General features: G+C 46.5%; 1 protein-coding gene across 3 annotated transcripts in view; it reads right to left on the bottom strand.

The window, feature by feature from the left end:
- The window catches only part of INTS2 (integrator complex subunit 2), a 280966-nt gene that overhangs the window by 248518 nt on the left and 14577 nt on the right, over window positions 1-17871 (bottom strand). For all 3 annotated transcript variants that reach the window (XM_078679818.1, XM_078679819.1, XM_078679820.1), the window contains exon 2: window positions 10593-10923. In XM_078679818.1, coding sequence (XP_078535944.1) covers window positions 10593-10885 — 293 coding nt within the window. In that variant the 5' untranslated portion in view covers window positions 10886-10923. The remainder of the gene's footprint in view (window positions 1-10592; window positions 10924-17871) is intronic.

The following is a 17871-nucleotide window of genomic DNA, read 5'->3' on the forward strand; positions in this document are numbered from 1 at the left end:
CGGGATCCCAAATAATGCAGATATTCTGCATCGACTGCTATGTTTTGCATGTTTGTGTTCATAGTAGTCAAGCAAGACGTGGCCAAGTTGTGGGCGCAGAAGCAGGCACCGACCATAGTACAGTGGTGTGAGGGAATAAATATGTTCATGAAAGCAGAAACTGTGGTATTTGAAAGTAGGGGGTGCCCCAAAAAGTTTAAAAACGTGTGGAGAAGGTGGATAACCTATCATGGGCTTGAGGTACTAAGACGAGATGCGGAAATGAAGGAACTTTGGAGTGATATCACAATTCCAACCACAGTAGGGAGAAAAGAGGGGAAAGCCTACAAATGATTAGGATTGAGTAGCCCTGGCACCAAGAGGGAGAGATCAAGGCCTTGTTTTGTGCCTTTAAAATCAATAAAACTAGTTCTTTTTTGTGTTTTTTTTTATCTTGCTTGTACTTCAAAAGGTAGATTAGGCATACACAGTATTTGTTAAAATACCCCTCACACACCAAAATGGCCCTTGGTGTCATGCTTCATCATCAGGGCTCCTCCAGTAAAAACTACTACACAGAAACTATCCAAGAGAAATTGTGAAGAAAGGCCTAAAAAGGGCTAGGAACATTAATAGAGAGGCTCTATTGGAACCCACGTTGCCAAAGGAACAGGAAACCAGACCAATATGTGTAACCACATTCAACATCAACTCAAACAAGATCACTAAAATAGTGAGCAACACTGGAAAATTCTTAACTGTGGCTCTTTGAACTTCCCGAAACTAATGTTCTCCCACAGAAGGAGGCGCAACTTAAAAGACATCTTGGGGCGTGGCTAGGCGCCGGCTAATATGGCCGCCTAAACCGAGTGCTCCGGGCGACCGATCCCCCAACAGCCCTAAATCCGGCAGAAATCTGCTAGTCCTGCGGATGGCCCTCGGCGCTTGATTCCCCTCACTGAGCTACACCCAGCGATCTAACTCCGGCCCCGCTGCGCTCCTCCGTCACTGAGAGGCGGCCCCTGGATCTTCGGCCCGGAGGCGGGCCCGGGGAGGGAGTGCTTCGCGGGCGGCCTGTCTTGGTGGGCGAGTTCCCGGCTTCGCGGCCTGGCCGGAGCGGGACTCGTAGGCCCTAAGAGGAGCCGGGACTCATCATCTGAGCCGTACTCCCTGTTACCTGGCTGAGGAGACCCCCGCCCCGCATCGGCCGCACAGACACGAGGTGAGGCGCATTGGCCTGGAAGGAGCAGGAGGCGGGGAAGCGGTGCATCGGCACGGCGGGGGACGGCGATACTGGCCGAGCGCAGTGGGACGCCATCTTCGAGCCCCGCGCACTTGGAGACCCGGGGCCGGCTGGTGGAGGGACCCCCTGTGAGCTGCTGACTGGCCCTGGCCACACGTGGTGGCGCAGTGGATTGGCGAGAGTCGGCGGCCTGCCCTACACGTCACTGGGCCTTCTCCCTGCCCCTGCGTCCTGCGTGGCGCGGCCCCGGTGGAGTTTTTGGGGTGCGTGCCGGGGCTGGCGGGCGTGGTTGGACCGGGCTTTGAATCCCCGTGCCTCCTGGACGGCTGGCGGCGAGGGTCTGCTACGTCCTGCGGCTGAGGTGGACTGTGCCGGCCTGGCCGCCGCAGCGGCTGACTGCTGCTACTGACAGTGGGCGGTCCGTGTCCTCGGGGACGGAGCATCCCAGGCACCGTTTCCAGCCTGCTCTCCCCCCTGGAGGTCCCGGGCTGCAGACGCGGTGGCTGAGCGCGCTCCTACGGACCCGGGTCTGAGACCCCGCGCAAGCATGAGGCCCAAGCAGGGTACGTCCAACCAGACAAATAATCTCGATAAATATACGGTCCAGAAGGGCGCGAAACCGACGGAGATGCCAGCAGGTGACCAACAGAGCCCAAAAGAACAGTCACTGGCCAGCATCATGACGGCCATTCAATCGCTGGGCGCGACCCTTGAGACCAAAATAGACAAGATATCCATAGAAGTTAATCTCCTCCGAACGGACCTTAATAAAACATCGGAAAAGACAAAAGCCAACGAGGCAGAAATCTCGGGACTGCAGACGTCGACGAAGCAGCTGGAACAGCGGGTAAACGACCTAGTCCATCAACACCGCCAGATGGCACTCCGGCACGGGGATCAGGAGGGAAGGGCACGAAGAAGCAACGTCCGCCTGGTGGGAGTGCCGGAAGATCTTGAGGGGCACAGTACGGAACTCTTCGTTGAGGACTTGATCCTTAACCACCTCAAGCCCAAACGCCTGTCCAATATATTCACTGTTGAACGAGCACACCGGGTGCCCATCCCAAAGACGAAACCGGGGGCACCGCCCAGGACGATCATCGCTAAAATCCTCAACTACAGGGATAGAGACGCAGGCTTGCAGGCGGGCTGGGGACCTATCCTAAGAGAATGCCCATATTCGGTTCTTCCCTGACTTTACCCTTCAGGTCCAAAGGGAGAGGAGATCCTTTGCAGGTGTGAAAGCAGCGCTCAGAGAAAAAAGCATTAAGTACATGATGTTTTTCCCTGCCAAGCTCAAGGTTCTCGCAGGGGGAAGATCCTTCTTCTTTACTTCACCCGCGGAGGTGCAGGACTGGATCGACAGGACGTCGCCCACCGATGGTGAGGGAGCAGAGGGCCAAAATTGGAGAGACACTCGGATGGCTTCCCCAGCATCTGCGGCTGGGAGATCAGAACTAGACGCTCAAAGTCAGCGTTCATGGAGATCTCGCTCTGCAAGCCCGAGATGAGACACTCTGCGTGAAGCGGATGGGCTCGGAGAACGAGGGACCCAAATAATCGGATAAATGCTAAACCATGAAGTAAGGTATTGCATCTGTTCCCAATATGTCTGCCTACGGGGGGAACTGAAACAGCTAAAGTGACACTGAAGTATATAGCTATTGGGCGACCTAATCTGCAGGACTGGTAGACACTTCACACACCTGTAATGTTGGGGGGGAGGGGACTCGGGCGGGGGGTGGGGCCGGGGCCAGTGCACGCTCCGAGCGAAAGGTCCACTCGGGAAGGAAGACGGGTTACCTAGAGTTTTAGTTTATTCCTTTTCCGGGGTGAGTATTGGGCGAAAGGCACTCTGCTAATTGGGGATGTGGTTAGTGTTAAACCTGTGGAGCAGGGGAGCAGGGAGGGGGGTTGGAGCGGGAGGAGTTGGGGTGCGGGAGGGAAGGGACGGGGAGCAGTTGAGGTCAGTTGTGGGATTTTGGTATCGTCACACCAAGGATGCTATCGTTTTGCTAAAACTTTTGTCACTTTGCGCAGGGCTTCAATACAGAAATGTTGTTTCATGCAGTTGCAGGAGGTTCAGAAATATAGGGAGGTTGACTCGAGAAGAGGTACACACCATCATGAAGTGGGATAAGAGTATAAAGTTACTAAGCTGGAATGTCAACGGGCTGGGGGATAAGCTAAAAAGAACTATCGTCCTACAGTTTGTCAAGAGGCACCTTCCCTACGTGGTACTCCTTCCGGAGACACACTTACTGGGCAACAACTGTCACGCACTTGACCGTTTGGGCTACTCCCTCGCGGCACATGCTGGCTTCACTTCCGGATCCCGGGGGGTGGGCATCCTGCTCCGTCGCAACTTCCCCTTTACCATTGAACACACAGATTCTGACCCCCTAGGAGGCTTTGCATGGGTGTCGGGTGCCTGGGAGGGCCGCAAGATAAACTTCGTTACGGTATACGTCCCGCCTGGTCTCCAAACACAATCCTACCAGGATCTAGGTAAGATGCTCCTTTCGCTCCCAGCGGGACGCCTCCTGATAGGGGATGATTTCAACGCCGTAGTATCAGGGACCCTTGATAGACTTCCGCCCAGATACATACCGATGGGACACAGATGGCTTACAGACTTTCGAGGCTTTCGGCCTTGTGGATCTCTGGCGCACCCGCCACCCTCGAGACACGCAATACACATTCTTCTCTGGCCCACACCGTTCATTTTCTCGTATTGATTACATACTAGCGCCACAATATCACGACACAACAATCCAGGAGGTTACACACCTAGCAAGAGGGATCTCAGACCACTCGCCGCTACTAGACCTCCTCACAATTGGAGACAAACAAGAGGGCTGTGCTGCGCCAATCAACGCATGGTATCTGCGCTGTGCAACCATTAGACAGAAACGTATTCTTTCGATAGATCGATACTTTGTAGAAAATGATGGCACGGTGGCCTCGTCTACGGTGCTATGGGAGGCTTTTAAAACCGTTCTAAGAGGGGAGGCCCTCACTGCGATTTCTGGTCGTCGTAAGGAGCGGGAAGAACTAATCGCTAATGTGGAAAGGGACCTCCTGGAGCTGGAAACAGTGGCTCAAGCTGGGGGTGAGCCGGGTGCGGTTCACCTGATGGAACTTAAGGCGGCGGAATACAGAGCCCTGGCTACTGACGCTGCTAGGACTATAGCCAGAGATAAAGAGGGTAGGCTCTACGACCAAGGGGACAAGGCGGGCAAACTCATAGCCTGGCTAGACAAAAGACAGCAGGCCCAAAGGATAGTCGCAGGACTCAAGACTGAGTCTGGAGCCATACTTACGGAACCTCGTGACATAGTCAAGGAATTTGCGTCACATTACCGGAAGGTATATAGCAGAGGCTCGGACAGACCTGAGGAGGACTCGGTCTCCTTGCTTACTGACATCCGAATGCCCATCCTTTCGGACGCGGAGCGCAAAGACCTTGAAACTCCACTTACCGTGGAAGAACTGACTCGAGCGATCGGAGATCTCCGGCCCGGAAAAGCATTGGGGCCAAACGGACTTCCAATAGAACTATACAAGCTCGCACCCGGTGGCCTTGGCCCTCACCTAAAACAGATGTTTGAGGAGAGCAGGGATCGAGGCATTTTACCTTGTGACCAGCGTATTGCCACAATAGTGGCCATCCACAAGTAAGGGAAGCCAAGGGACTCCTGTGCCTCCTACAGGCCCATATCCCTGCTCAATGCAGAACCCAAAATCTTAGCCGAAGTCCTCGCTAACAGGCTCAAACCCGTTCTGCCAACCCTGGTCTACCCGGACCAGTCGGGCTTCATGCCCCACCGCAACACGGCGCTCAACCTCCGCAGGTTGCACGGTGTGTTGGGGAGATGTCACACCATCCGGGAGGATGCGGTGGTGGCGTCCCTAGACGCAGCAATGGCATTCGATACGCTCGAGTGGCCATACATGATGGTGGTCCTCCGCAAACTAGGCTACGGCCAGAGTTTCATCGGGTGGGTGCACCTCCTTTACTCGGCACCCTTGGCTCAGGTCTCTGTCAATAACAAAGTCTCTGAGGTATTTGAACTCGGGCGAGGAACACGTCAGGGATGCCCCCTTTCGCCCCTCCTCTTTGCCCTTTCACTAGAGCCCTTGGCAGCATGGATCAAGCAGGACCTGTCCATGAAAGGGATACGATGGACTGACGGGTGGGAGGACAGGATCTCACTTTATGCGGACGACGTCCTCCTTTACCTCACGCGACCCCGCAAGTCCCTAATTGTGGCCATGGATATTTTTACCAGCTTTGGGAAAAACTCTGGCTACAGCATAAACTGGGGCAAGTCCATCCTCTATGTACTCCGGGGCGATTGCCACAGAGGGGTTTCGCTACCAGGTACGAAAGGAACCTTCTCCCGCCTTTGCAGAGATTTAAGAGGGACGCTGCCTCCTGGCGCCGGCTCCCACTCTCCCTCCTCGGATGGGCGGTGCTTTTTAAAATGATGGCACTGCCGAGGTTTCTCTATGCCCTTCAGAACTACCCAGACCTGGTACCACCATCCTACTTTGCCTCCATTGAGGCCACACAGAGGGAGCCGTTATGGTCAGGAACGCCCCGCATATCCCTTCAGAAGCAGACTTTGGGATGGTTCGACGGCGGTATAGCGCTCCCCGACATTCGCAAATATTACTGGGCTGCACACCTTTCCGCCATTAACCAGGGCACATACAGCGACGGGAATGATCCAGCTTACGGTATGGATCGATGGATCTTGCCTGGCGGGAACTTTGAAGCGGCACTCTACTCTAAGCCGGGACGCTATCTACTGACAGGGCCCACGCAACATTCAGTGCAGTTGTGGCATATCGTGCAACGCAAGTTAGGATGGGCCGACACTCTTACGAAAGCCACTCCTTTGTGGGTTTCGGGGAAACTAGGTACACTCGGTCAAACCAAAGGGTTCCGAAACTGGGACCTCATAGGCATCTCCCACATCCAAGACCTGTGGGGCCCGAAGGGGATGGTGCCATTTGCATCACTCCAACAGACATACGAACTCGCCCACTCGGAACACTTCAGGTACATGCAGGTTAGGCACTCCCTTCAGACTAACATTCCCGCAGGAACACAGCCCCCGGCATCCTCCCCGCTGGAGGACAGACTCCTGGACGGCCACCTCCCCGAACACGCCATTTCACTCACGTATAAGAAACTCATTAACAATTCCCCGGACCCACTTCTCCCCCTCAAAGAGAAATGGGAAGCTGGCGGCCTTGAAATAGACGAGGAAGAATGGAAAATGGCACTTGCCTCCCCTAAGGAGGTCGCCATATCAGCCAGACTCAGAAACATTCAGCTAAAAATCTTACATCGTACTTACCTGTCAGAGACTAGACTGCAGCGAATGGGACGGAGTGCAGATGGGCTCTGTAGGCGAGGGTGTGGAGAGATGGGGACTTACTTTCATATAATGTGGGAGTGTCCCCGGCTGCATCACTATTGGACTCGGGTGACCCGCTGTATGCAGGAGGTCTGGGGGGTTGGGCTCAGATTGGAAGCAAAAAGATGCCTGTTAAACATATGAGAACCAACCGACCTATCACCTAGTGGGAGGTTATGGGCCACACAAGGGTTTGTAATAGCCAAAAGAAACATCGCTAGACAGTGGGGGGCGGACAGACCTCCTCGAGTGGGACTGTGGAAAACTGATATGGATTGGTGCATGCTCCAAGAAAAAACGGTGTACGAGGCGCGGGGGTGCCCACGGAAATGGAAAGCTATATGGACCAACTGGAATGAATACAGAGGTACTATCTGTGAACCCCCCCCCCAGGTTTTCCCGATTGACGAACCTCTTGTGCTGTGAATGTAAAATGATGTGATGTTACCAATGACTATGCCAAGATCACAGAGAGTATGCCATAGTTTCCTGCGCTTTTTTGTAATAGTCTATGCCTTGATTGTGACAACCACCACTTATTTCTTTGTTGTCAAAAAAAAGAATTAAAAAAAAAAAAACATCTTGGTCCACAGTAGACTTAGAATCATGAAAGACAGTGGCCCTCCTAAATTGATATCTGTAAATGGCCACTATCCTTGTGGCTCATGCACATCTTGTGAATCCACCAGTAAAAGCAAAACAATCAAATTCTCGAATGGCACGACATGGGAGCAACGTGGTTTCACAAACTGCAACAGCAGAAATGTTGTCTACCTTATCACTTGCCCATGTGCCAAAGAATACATTGGAATGACTTCTAGACCAGTCAAGACTCGTATTGGTGAACATCGAAGCAACATACGTTGCAAAAAAAACACAACTAAGATGGCCTCCCACTATCTAACCATGGGCCATGGTATTCAAGATCTTCAGTGGACAGTGGTTGAATCAATTAAATGCGAGCAAGATCTCCTGGAGAAAGAGCAAAGATGGGTGTTTCGTCTTGGGACACACATCACAGGGCTGAATGACGACATACCCTGGGCCCAACTGAGCCAGTAACAACCTCTATCAGGAGATCAAACCCCTATTAGAACTGGTGTGGTTTCTCCAACTTGAACTGGTCACACTAGCGATAGGCTGTTTGCACTCTGCATGCCACTGTAGAGTAAGGACTAATTGCACAATGACCTGTCTGTACTTTGCACTTGTGTGTTTTGGCATGCCACTTTAATCACACAGCGATCGTTCTGAATAGGTTAGGGCCCATTGTGTTCCTTACCCTACATTAGTATTGATTAACTGTTTGCAAAAATATGGGCCCACTGTGTTCCCTACCCTACATTAAGATTGATTGTCTTTTGGCTAGTATGCGGCCCCATAATACATATTGACGTGAGGCTTGATACTGGATCCATGAGGCCACCCTTCAGACCTGATCCAACTATACAACTGAATATCAGGTATCTTCTATGTGACACCTTCACCCCAATACCCCCATTTTGCGCTTTCTAGGCAAGATGTCCGCCTCCTTTTTTCGAATCCTGATTCACCGCCCGTAGCACATAGACACCTCTGCATTAACAGAACCGCATGCAATTGCCAAGTTGTCTAGACTACAGATTTCACAACCAGTTCAGTTTCACCACTGGCCTCTCCAAGATGGCACCCGTGTTTTTGATCCTTGATACTGTTCCAAGATGGCTCCCGTTTCCATCCACCTTCCTGAGCTTACACCGCTCTAGTGTTCTGCTCAATCAGCCGCCCCTCCCAGGTACAGGTGCTAGAAATTATCCAATTTACTCTAGTATATAACCGCATGCTCCTCTCCTTCCTCTCACACCATGGAAGCCGCGGATGAGGGAGGATTCGAGGACTGCTCGTGAACTAGTAAGTACGGCATAGCCGCGATAGGGAGCCTTATGCCTAGACTTTCAACACCTGCTACCATGACCTTACTCTAAACCATGGCATGCCCCACTTTTACTTTACCAACAGATGGTAGTTCCATGTACCCCTTTTCCAGACCGGCTCATGGGGCACTGACTCCTAATTATTCCAGTATGTATTTAGTCCTTAGTCTTTTAATTTTACAGCTCACCATGGACTTGTACAGAACTTCACAACATAGAGAGTGTGTTTTATGTTAAGTGTTGGTTTTGTCTTGTAGTGTTTTTCCTTCCACCTACAGGTCACAGCATCTAAGTGTACTTTTACCGGCAATCGCAAAGTCACCATATCTTTCCTTCCACATGTGATATATGAACGCGCACTGGGACGCGCAGTAAATACTTACGTGCTATTACTTTATCTTTGCAGGCCCACGACTCAGAAATACTGACAGGGCTATAACTGTTCAAAATTGAATGCCATATTACAGTTGTATTATAACCTATATTCTATTCACTTGTATATACACATAGCACACATTGTTGCCAACCTTAGTGAGTGACAGAGGGATCTGACCCCATCATGACGAAGAGGCAGTCAGCCTCGAAACATGTTGACGACACCAGGAGAACTAGCCCATTGTTAAGCTAGATTGTCTCCGCCACACTATTTTTAACGATACCAGCCTATGACTAATAAAGAATTTTTTGCTTTCATAAGGCCAGGTATTCTTTTAAGTCTCACTTTTCCATATCACTCCTGACCCTACTCACACTCACTCATTACACTTCACATAGCACTTACAATATCTAAGTGCTCCAGCGTAGTCGCTAGTCGTAGCACGCCCCGTCCCGCAGTGGGGCGGGAAGACCCCGATGATGAAGCATGACACCAAGGGCCCTTTTGGTGTGTGAGGGGTATTTTAACAAATACTGTGTATGCCTGATATACTCTGGCTCACAGGAAACCTTCTAGAGGTGGACCTTGTTGTTTATTTATACCATTAACTGGAGGAGGGTGCGCCCACCTGAGTGCTTTCTAGCACTACCTCTTCACTCCCCCCTTTTGATTCTTTGTTTGTACTTCAAATGTGCCTGAGAACACACAGCAGTCAATCTGAAAGGGACGATAGGGAAAATGCTTTCTTAAGTACCCATCTTTTAATGCTTTCTTGAAGGACATCAGTTTTTCTCTTTTCCTCAATAATAAGTAGTGGTTGTCCGGTTATTGAGAGTCTGCCTCGTAAAGGATGAAAGATTAAGGTTTTGGTGTATAATTTAATACAGTGATATATATGAACGAATGTAAGCACCTTAAGATGACACTGTTCTATAAAAATCTTTTAATTCTTAATATTTTCAGCATTGTAGCTTTATATGAAAAACTATTTATCAATGCTTCAATAAACATGAAATATTAACAAAGTGCTTTTAATACAGGCTTTAATTCTGATAATCAAGTGCCTGATCTACAGATAAGACGGAAAGCTACAATTTGCAAAGCTGCAGTATTTTTTTTAACATAGGTCCATTTTTGTATATCATTATATCTGGGAGAAAGTAGTCATTTATAAACTCTTGCAGTAGATAAAAGAAGAAACAGTAACTCCAAAATACAAAATGGTTTAAATAGTGCGTCAATGTTTTTGGTCATTTGTAAATACTAAAATGCAGCAACATGGATCCCACATGAAAAAGTAATATTCAATTCTCGAAGGATTGTCATTCCGAAAAAGGTGGGTATGGGTGCTCAACATAAATTTGACACATTTATATAATAACCATATTTTTTAGTAACAGGCAATACTGTTGCGTAGCAATGAAATGTGGTTTTGCGTCCAAAGCACTTGAGTTTTGCGTTTCATCAATGCATATGTGGTTGTTTTTTTGCACATTCGCTCATTAATATGCACATTTGTGCTCCAAAATAATAAGGTTACACAATATACAAAAGTAAGAAATTAATCTTTTTAACAGCCTAACAAATTCATTTAATTAGCATGTTATTAAAAGGATTTGCAAATATCTGTGCAAAAATTAGAGACACATTACCTGAGTTGCTGTTCCTTATTAGCATCCTGCTCCAAGGCATGAAAATCTACAGATAGCAGTGCCACTATAGAGTTCACAGCTTCTACTCCTGATAGGAGTCGAAGAATGAGTTTCTTGTCCTGAGCCCAGCTTTGGCTTTCGTCAGCAGGGGCACAAAGAGCCATCCGAACCAAGCAGGGGAGGAGGAGCCTCAGCTCTGGGTCGCTTAGAGCCGCAAGACGCTCCACATCAACTTTCTGCATAGCTTCAAAGGCAAATGGACTGACAAACTGGAGGTTGTTGCATTCACCCATTGTAATGTTGAAGGAATTTTTGGTAATTTTATAAAAGTCTAAAAAGAAATACAGACATAATATTGTAACATTTTTTAATACACATGAACTTCAATTAACCACTATATATTTGCGCTGTGCACCAGCCTAAAGTAAGATGGACCTATGCCAGGAACATAGCATCCTGTGGTCTGTCGAGAGGAACACTAGAGGTCAAGAATAAGAATGATAAGGGCACACATCTTCTGTTGGTGGTGAGGAGGACTGTAGTAGACAATACCATTTTCTAGTATTTTAACTGGCGTTGGTGCAGTAGTATAAGAAGTAGATGTTTCCTCAAACATGTACGTGATCAGGAGTGTTTTATTACTGAAATATCTCAATTACAAGCAAGTTTCAGACTACTGCACTGCAAGGTGTGAAGAGCATGTTGAACTGTAGGACTTTTACTCTTCTTGTACACTCGCACTGTTGAACATGTTTTCAAACAAGCAGAGCTTGGGATCCCCCCATGAAGCCTGTGTGTGACTAAGTGGCAGCCTGCAAGCTGTCTGGGAGGAACAGACTGCAGAGGGCCTGTCCTGTCCAATGATGCTGGCGTTAGAGCGGTTGCCAAGACTGTACCATAAGTTAATGGTTATGGTGGAGGAATTGCAGGAGTTGCCCATTCTCGTTCACAACAGAATTATTCTTAGGATAACCAGATTGTGTAAAATGATACAGGCCTCCAGCAGAGTGATGTCAATGCGGGAGGTGACAACACCTTAAAGAAGTTTGGCGATGACTCCTGTTTTAAAGTCATCATCAGTCTGATAATCATTTTGATGGTGCCCTCCCTCTATTGTGTTAAACAGTTCACATTTCCCTTTCAATCATGCATTCACACTGAGCACTAGGACATTAGATTATATCACATTAAAAATACATTCAAGGTCATATGACAAAACCAGTTTTCTCACCTAATCGGACCAGACATCTTGTTCTGAAAATATCAAACACCACAAACATCTAAGACATTTGCACACTCCACCATTATACAAACCCCTAAGAGACATAAATTAAATATCAGGTATAAAATAAAAGCCGGTGATGGAGGCCAACTGGCATAAGAGATAAACAGACAACAAATGAGCCCTGGCAGGGACAACTAACTCTAACATACTTCCATGGTCGACAAAAATAGTACCAATAATTAAATTATCATAAGCATTTCCTCATATCATAACTATTTTCCTACAAGTAACTGATGCATCGCCAATATGAATTGTGTACACATGCTATTGAAATACCTGCCAGCCCCCAAGTATGTTTTGAGTCTGTGGTTTGACAGCGCAGCCATCAAAATAACCCATTATCACTTCTATGCTCGGTCCCGACGAGAATCCTTTCTCACCTTATGCTATTTACTGATTGTATCCTTCTAGAGAACTTATATAAGGCACTACTTTACAAGTGTAGCTCAATATTTCCGCTCCTTCTTCGAAAGCAGACTTCCAGTAAACGATGTCACAATGTCTCAAAAGCCAAGCGGAATCTAGAATGCTTATTGTTAGTGACTGTTAATGATGCAGGACTGGGTAAAAAGGACAGTGTATTCCTCTTCAATAGATGGCCCTTTCACTGTAGTTGCACTGCATTAAATCTCTGGCCCTGCTGGCTAGAGGAAGCCCAGCCATGGCTGAAGCATGGAGGAGCCTCAGACCACTACCCCCACAAGGGAGACAAAGATCCCCAAGACAATCTCAGAAATGGCAGGAAACATCAGGAGTAAAGGCTGTAAAACAACCCCCAAGGATTTACCAGAAGAGTCGAATGCAGCCTCCACACACCTGCTGCAGAGGAAAGAAGCACTGGCATAGCCAATAGGTGTCACCTTTAGGACTTTATAAGTATTTAGTTATGCAGCATAATATCTTTACTGCAGCAACATTAACTGTTGCATTTGCATGGCTAAACACTTATAAGGTCCCAAAGGCGAGACCTATTGACTATGCCAATGCTTGTTCTATGTAGGGTCTGGGCATGAACATCTCCCTTTTAGGTTTCCTCTTTGAAGTTTGAGGACAATGTTAAACAATGAAGATTCCTGCCCTGATGGATATTGGAATGGACAAAGTGTAAATGAATGGTAAATAACAAGGACCCCCTGATTGTGGCTCAATTTCCTGGGTCAGGGCAAGCAATATAATGACAAGTAACAACCCCAGGCAAACCAAAATTCCAAAGTGCAAGAAAACCAGCAAATTAAAAATGACACTTTACTAAAAAACGATTTTTATAAAAAAATCATCAGAGTATTTAATAATTTTCTTAATACAAATTACACAAAAAATGCATATATTTTCTAAAAACCATATACATAATAATTAAAACAGACAAACATAAAATTTTAAAATGATGGTAAAGGTGAAGTAGGGACGGTTTCTTCAACGCGTTTCGACACCAAGTGTCTTCGTCAGGAAAGTACCATCATATAGTTAATCTAAAATTAAAATAAACAGTCTTTAATACTGATTTTTACAGACTTTTCTACCTAACTAAATGTACCTAGGAGGTACTTTTGCCCCTGCCACATCGGTTTAACCACCTTCCCCTAAGACGTGCTTGTTGACGAGAGGCACACCCTGTCATCCGTGGTTGGTGTATACCACGAGCACCGCTGAGTAGAGTGATCATGGCGTCTAGTATCCAAGCACCAGGTGACACCTCGGTTTTGGCAGTGACTGGATTCTGTCTCCTCGCATGAATGGAGCCACAGCCAGTGACTTGCTAATCGTGATTGTCTTACATTCTTCGCTTCAGCTCGGTTCAGAACGTTCAATGCCTGTATTTGTACAAATACGTATTTGTGTATAAATAGAATAATTGAAAATGCTGCTCATCACCTCAGACATCATTTAAAACAAGCTGTCGCCATTGGACGAATAAAAAAAAGTGCCTACCGACTAATTGAAGAAGACAGTGTAATGCCGCAAGTAAAAGATCCACTCCTGATGGGCGGTCCAAAACGGAGACAGGGAAGTAACAAGGAGGGACTAAGAAGTCTCATTATCAATCGTAAGCCACCATTTACCATGGACGATGACGCCAGCCAATAAAAAATATGGGCGGGTTTCCACACCACTTACCCAAATAGAGCATGCCTTGCAAAGCGAGCAGCGCATGCGCTGCAACGCCAGGCCCGGCCTAAAAAGTAGTAGCCAGCACAGAAACGTGGAGACCGGTGGGAGCCGCGGAGCTGGTTGCAGCTCGGACGAGAATCATGGTCAGACGTGCAGCCTCCCAGGAGCTACAGGCAGCATGCGGACCACTGCCAGAGACGTGGCGATGACCCCCCCCCCCCGCATCAACACAGTTGTAGATTGTATTGTATTGTAATTGCCCCGGACGAGGCGTTGAAACGCTTTATGGTGAGTAGCATGCTACTCCGGAACCCATAAACAATTAGTATAGTGAAATGTGAAAGTAATGTGAGTGGTGGATACTAGTCAGTTATTTGGATTGAGAAGTATAACGGAGGGAAAGAAGAGGGAACAAGCATTTGCAATGCAATAGGTTTCGCATTAGGAAAGTTTGAGCTATTGGTATTGTAAATGACAAATGTTTTATTTAGGTGTTGGTTTTGTGTTGAAATTTTTTATTAAAATATTTTTAGATGAAAATACAGAAATACGTATACAAGTAAATAGATAATAAAATAAGATATGAAAATGTTATAATTATACATAGGATATATTAAATGTGAAAAAGCAAAATAGCAAATATTCAATAAGCTATGTAGCGAAAAATAGCAGAAAAGAAGAAAACGAAAGAATGAAAGGAAAAGAGAAAAGAAGGAAGAACAAAGAATGAACAAAGAATCCCAGAGTAACAAGAGAAAAGAGAGAAGACGAGGAGACCAAGACAAATCAAAAGGATTGAGGAGCAGGATAAAACCAGGAAGAGTACACAAAGGCAGAAATATAAATAAAAATAATTAAGAAGGGATAGCAGACGTTGGGGAGGAAGGGATGGAAACAGAATCATTATCCACCGTGGCTTCTATGAATGGGGACCATGTTTGAAGAAAAACAGAAGCCTGATCTTGCAAGTTATAAATTACACGTTCATAAGAGGCTGTTTTTCTACCATGGCCACCAGCCACTCTTCCTGAGAAGGAGATAAGGAAGACTTCCAATGGCGCAATATACAGATTTTGGCCGTAGCCAAGGCAGTACGAAGAAGACGAGTTTGCGGTTTAGACAATGTCGGAAGACCTCGAAAATCATGTAAAATGATATTTGCAGAAGTAAAGGGTAATGGGAATGACATGATAGATGCCAGAGTCTTTCTAATAAAAAGCCAAAATGATCTAGTATGGGGGCATTCACAAATGTGTGTAATATCACAACCAGAAGCAGAATATCTCCAGCACAAAGAGTGTGTCATCAATTTAGCACGATGTAGTTTAGATGGAGACCAGTGCCATTCATGGATGATTTTGAAAATGCAAAATCTGAGACGCGCCTCTCGGACACCTTTATGTAAACCTTCCAGAATTTGGTCCCATTGAGTAATGGAATATGTAACTGATAAGCGAGATTGCCACTTTAATTGAAGAGCTTTCGAGAGGGGTTGCGAAAAGAGAGGATGCAGGAAAGTTTTGACTAGACCAGAAGTCACACCTTTAAGATTCCCCCACAGATGTAAATAAGATAAAATAGGAGATACGGCCAACAAATCGGGTGGAGAACCTAAATGTGTTGTGATGGCTTGTTGAAGTTGAGTATATTGACGGGATTGTATGGATGGTAAATGGAATTCCTCACTGATTTGAGAGAAAGATTTAAAATTATTGTCATGGAACAGTTGTTCCAAAGGATGAACACCAGCCTCTTGCCACAAAGGCCATGATATCATGCGACCACGAACACGAATAGACGAATTGGACCATAAAGGGGCTTTGACATGAAGCCACGGGTTGGATTTAAGTAAGCGATGACTTCTTTGCCAAGATTTATGCATAGCAGATAAGATAGGATTTTTAGGGTCGGAAGAACTGGAACCTTTACCATATAAAAGGGACAAGCCAAGACTAGAAGATAATAAGTGACGTTCAAGTGGGAACCATTGAGGTATGTCTTTAGACTTGGGCAAAAAGAAGGAAAGTTGTGAAAGATGGAGGGCGAGTGAGTAATGCTCAATAGAGGGGAGACCCAAGCCACCATGTAATTGGTGGGATTTTAGTTTGGCTAAGGTGAGACGCCTGAACCCGCCCCCAAAGAGATAAGCCGAGGACTTTCCATTTATCGAAATCTCGTTGCATTTGCGCAATCAACGGTGTTACATTGTCCATAACTATATTATCCAATCCTCTGTTAATGAATACTCCTAGATATTTAAGGCGGGAAGATTGCCAGTGAAATGGTAAACCGAAATTTGCAGCTTTTGTAGTACCAATGGACATAGGCAATGCTTCGCTCTTATCCCAGTTAATCTTATAACCGGAAAAAGAAGAGAAATTATTTATGATACGAAGAAGAGCAGGGAGAGAACGGGGAAGATCGGTAAGTGTGAGAAGAATATCATCCGCGTATAAATACATTTTTGAATGACCAATTGGAAGAGGAACTCCAACCACTGCATGTGATTGACTTATTGCAGCAGCCAAAGGTTCCATTGCCAGAAGGAAAAGAAGAGGGGAAGAGGACAACCTTGACGAGTACCCCGCCTGATTGGAAATGGAGTAGAAAGGAAACCGCCACAGTTAACTTGAGCTGAAGGACTATCATATAGCAGACGCACTTTAGCTATAAATTGGTCGCCTAAACCAAATCGTTGCATTATGGTAAAAAGATACTCCCACTCAATACGATCGAATGCTTTTTCGGCATCCAAAGAAAGGAGAATGGCATCACTAGCAAGAATTTTTAGCTGACCATAAGGCATGAGAGAGAGTACGTAAATGATTTCGAGATGAGCGACAAGGAACAAAGCCTACCTGTGAATTGTGGATTAAAGAAGGTAAAACCTTACGAAGCCGTGATGCGAGGATACTTGCAAGAATCTTAACATCAGAGTTTAAAAGAGATAGGACGGTGACTACCAGATAGCAGAGGATCCTTACCGGGTTTTGTTAAAACAGCTATGATGGCCTTGTTGGAAATAGAACCAAGAGAGGAGTCCTCTGTGGCTTCTGCAAATGCGGCATGTAGAATATCAACTATACTGTGACAAGTCCACTTGAAAAATTCAGGGGGGAAACCATCTTCACCTGGTGCTTTATGGTACGGTAAGGTAGCAATAGCTGAGGAAATTTCCTCCTTCGTAATAGCTCCGTCAAGTAGAGCTCTACCATCATCAGAGAGTAGTGGAAGATGTACCGTATCCAAAAATTTGGACATCTGACGTGTCTATGTGAGTACTTAGTGAATAGAGAGATCTGTAAAATGAAGCAAATTCATCAACGATTTCTTGCGGTCGAGTAAGCATATCGCCACAACTTGATGTAATGGCGGGAATTGCCATAGCAGCCTCCCTCCGATGCAATTGCGCAGCCAGTAGCCGGCCAGCTTTTTCACCTTGCTCGTAGTGACGCCCTTTCATCCTTTGTAAGGCATATTCGGCCTTAGAAGTAAAAAGACTGTTGAGAGACATGCGTGCCTGTTCCAACAATTTACGATTTTGAAGGGTTGGTTTCGAAAGATATAATTGGGAAAGTCGGACAATGTCTTTTTCCAAATCAGCCTGTTTGGCAGCATTTTTCTTGTTATATAGAGCAGCGTCCCACATAAGTTGGCCCCTGATAGTTGCCTTAGCAGCTGCCCAAACCGTTCTTTTAGAGGGGATTGAGTCCTCATTATTCAAAAGGTAGTCCCGTAGGTGCGACTGTAGGAGAAGTTTACCTGATGGTGTCTGTTAGACCTGTCTGCTCTTAGGGTAGTCCCTCCTAATTAATTATTTATTTTCGTCCCCTTTTTGCCCCTCCAACTTTTTATTTTTGATGTCCACCGGACTTTTCAAGTGTT

The sequence above is a fragment of the Lissotriton helveticus genome, chromosome 3_1, assembly GCF_964261635.1.
Source record: "Lissotriton helveticus chromosome 3_1, aLisHel1.1, whole genome shotgun sequence".
Classification (NCBI taxonomy): domain Eukaryota; kingdom Metazoa; phylum Chordata; class Amphibia; order Caudata; family Salamandridae; genus Lissotriton; species Lissotriton helveticus.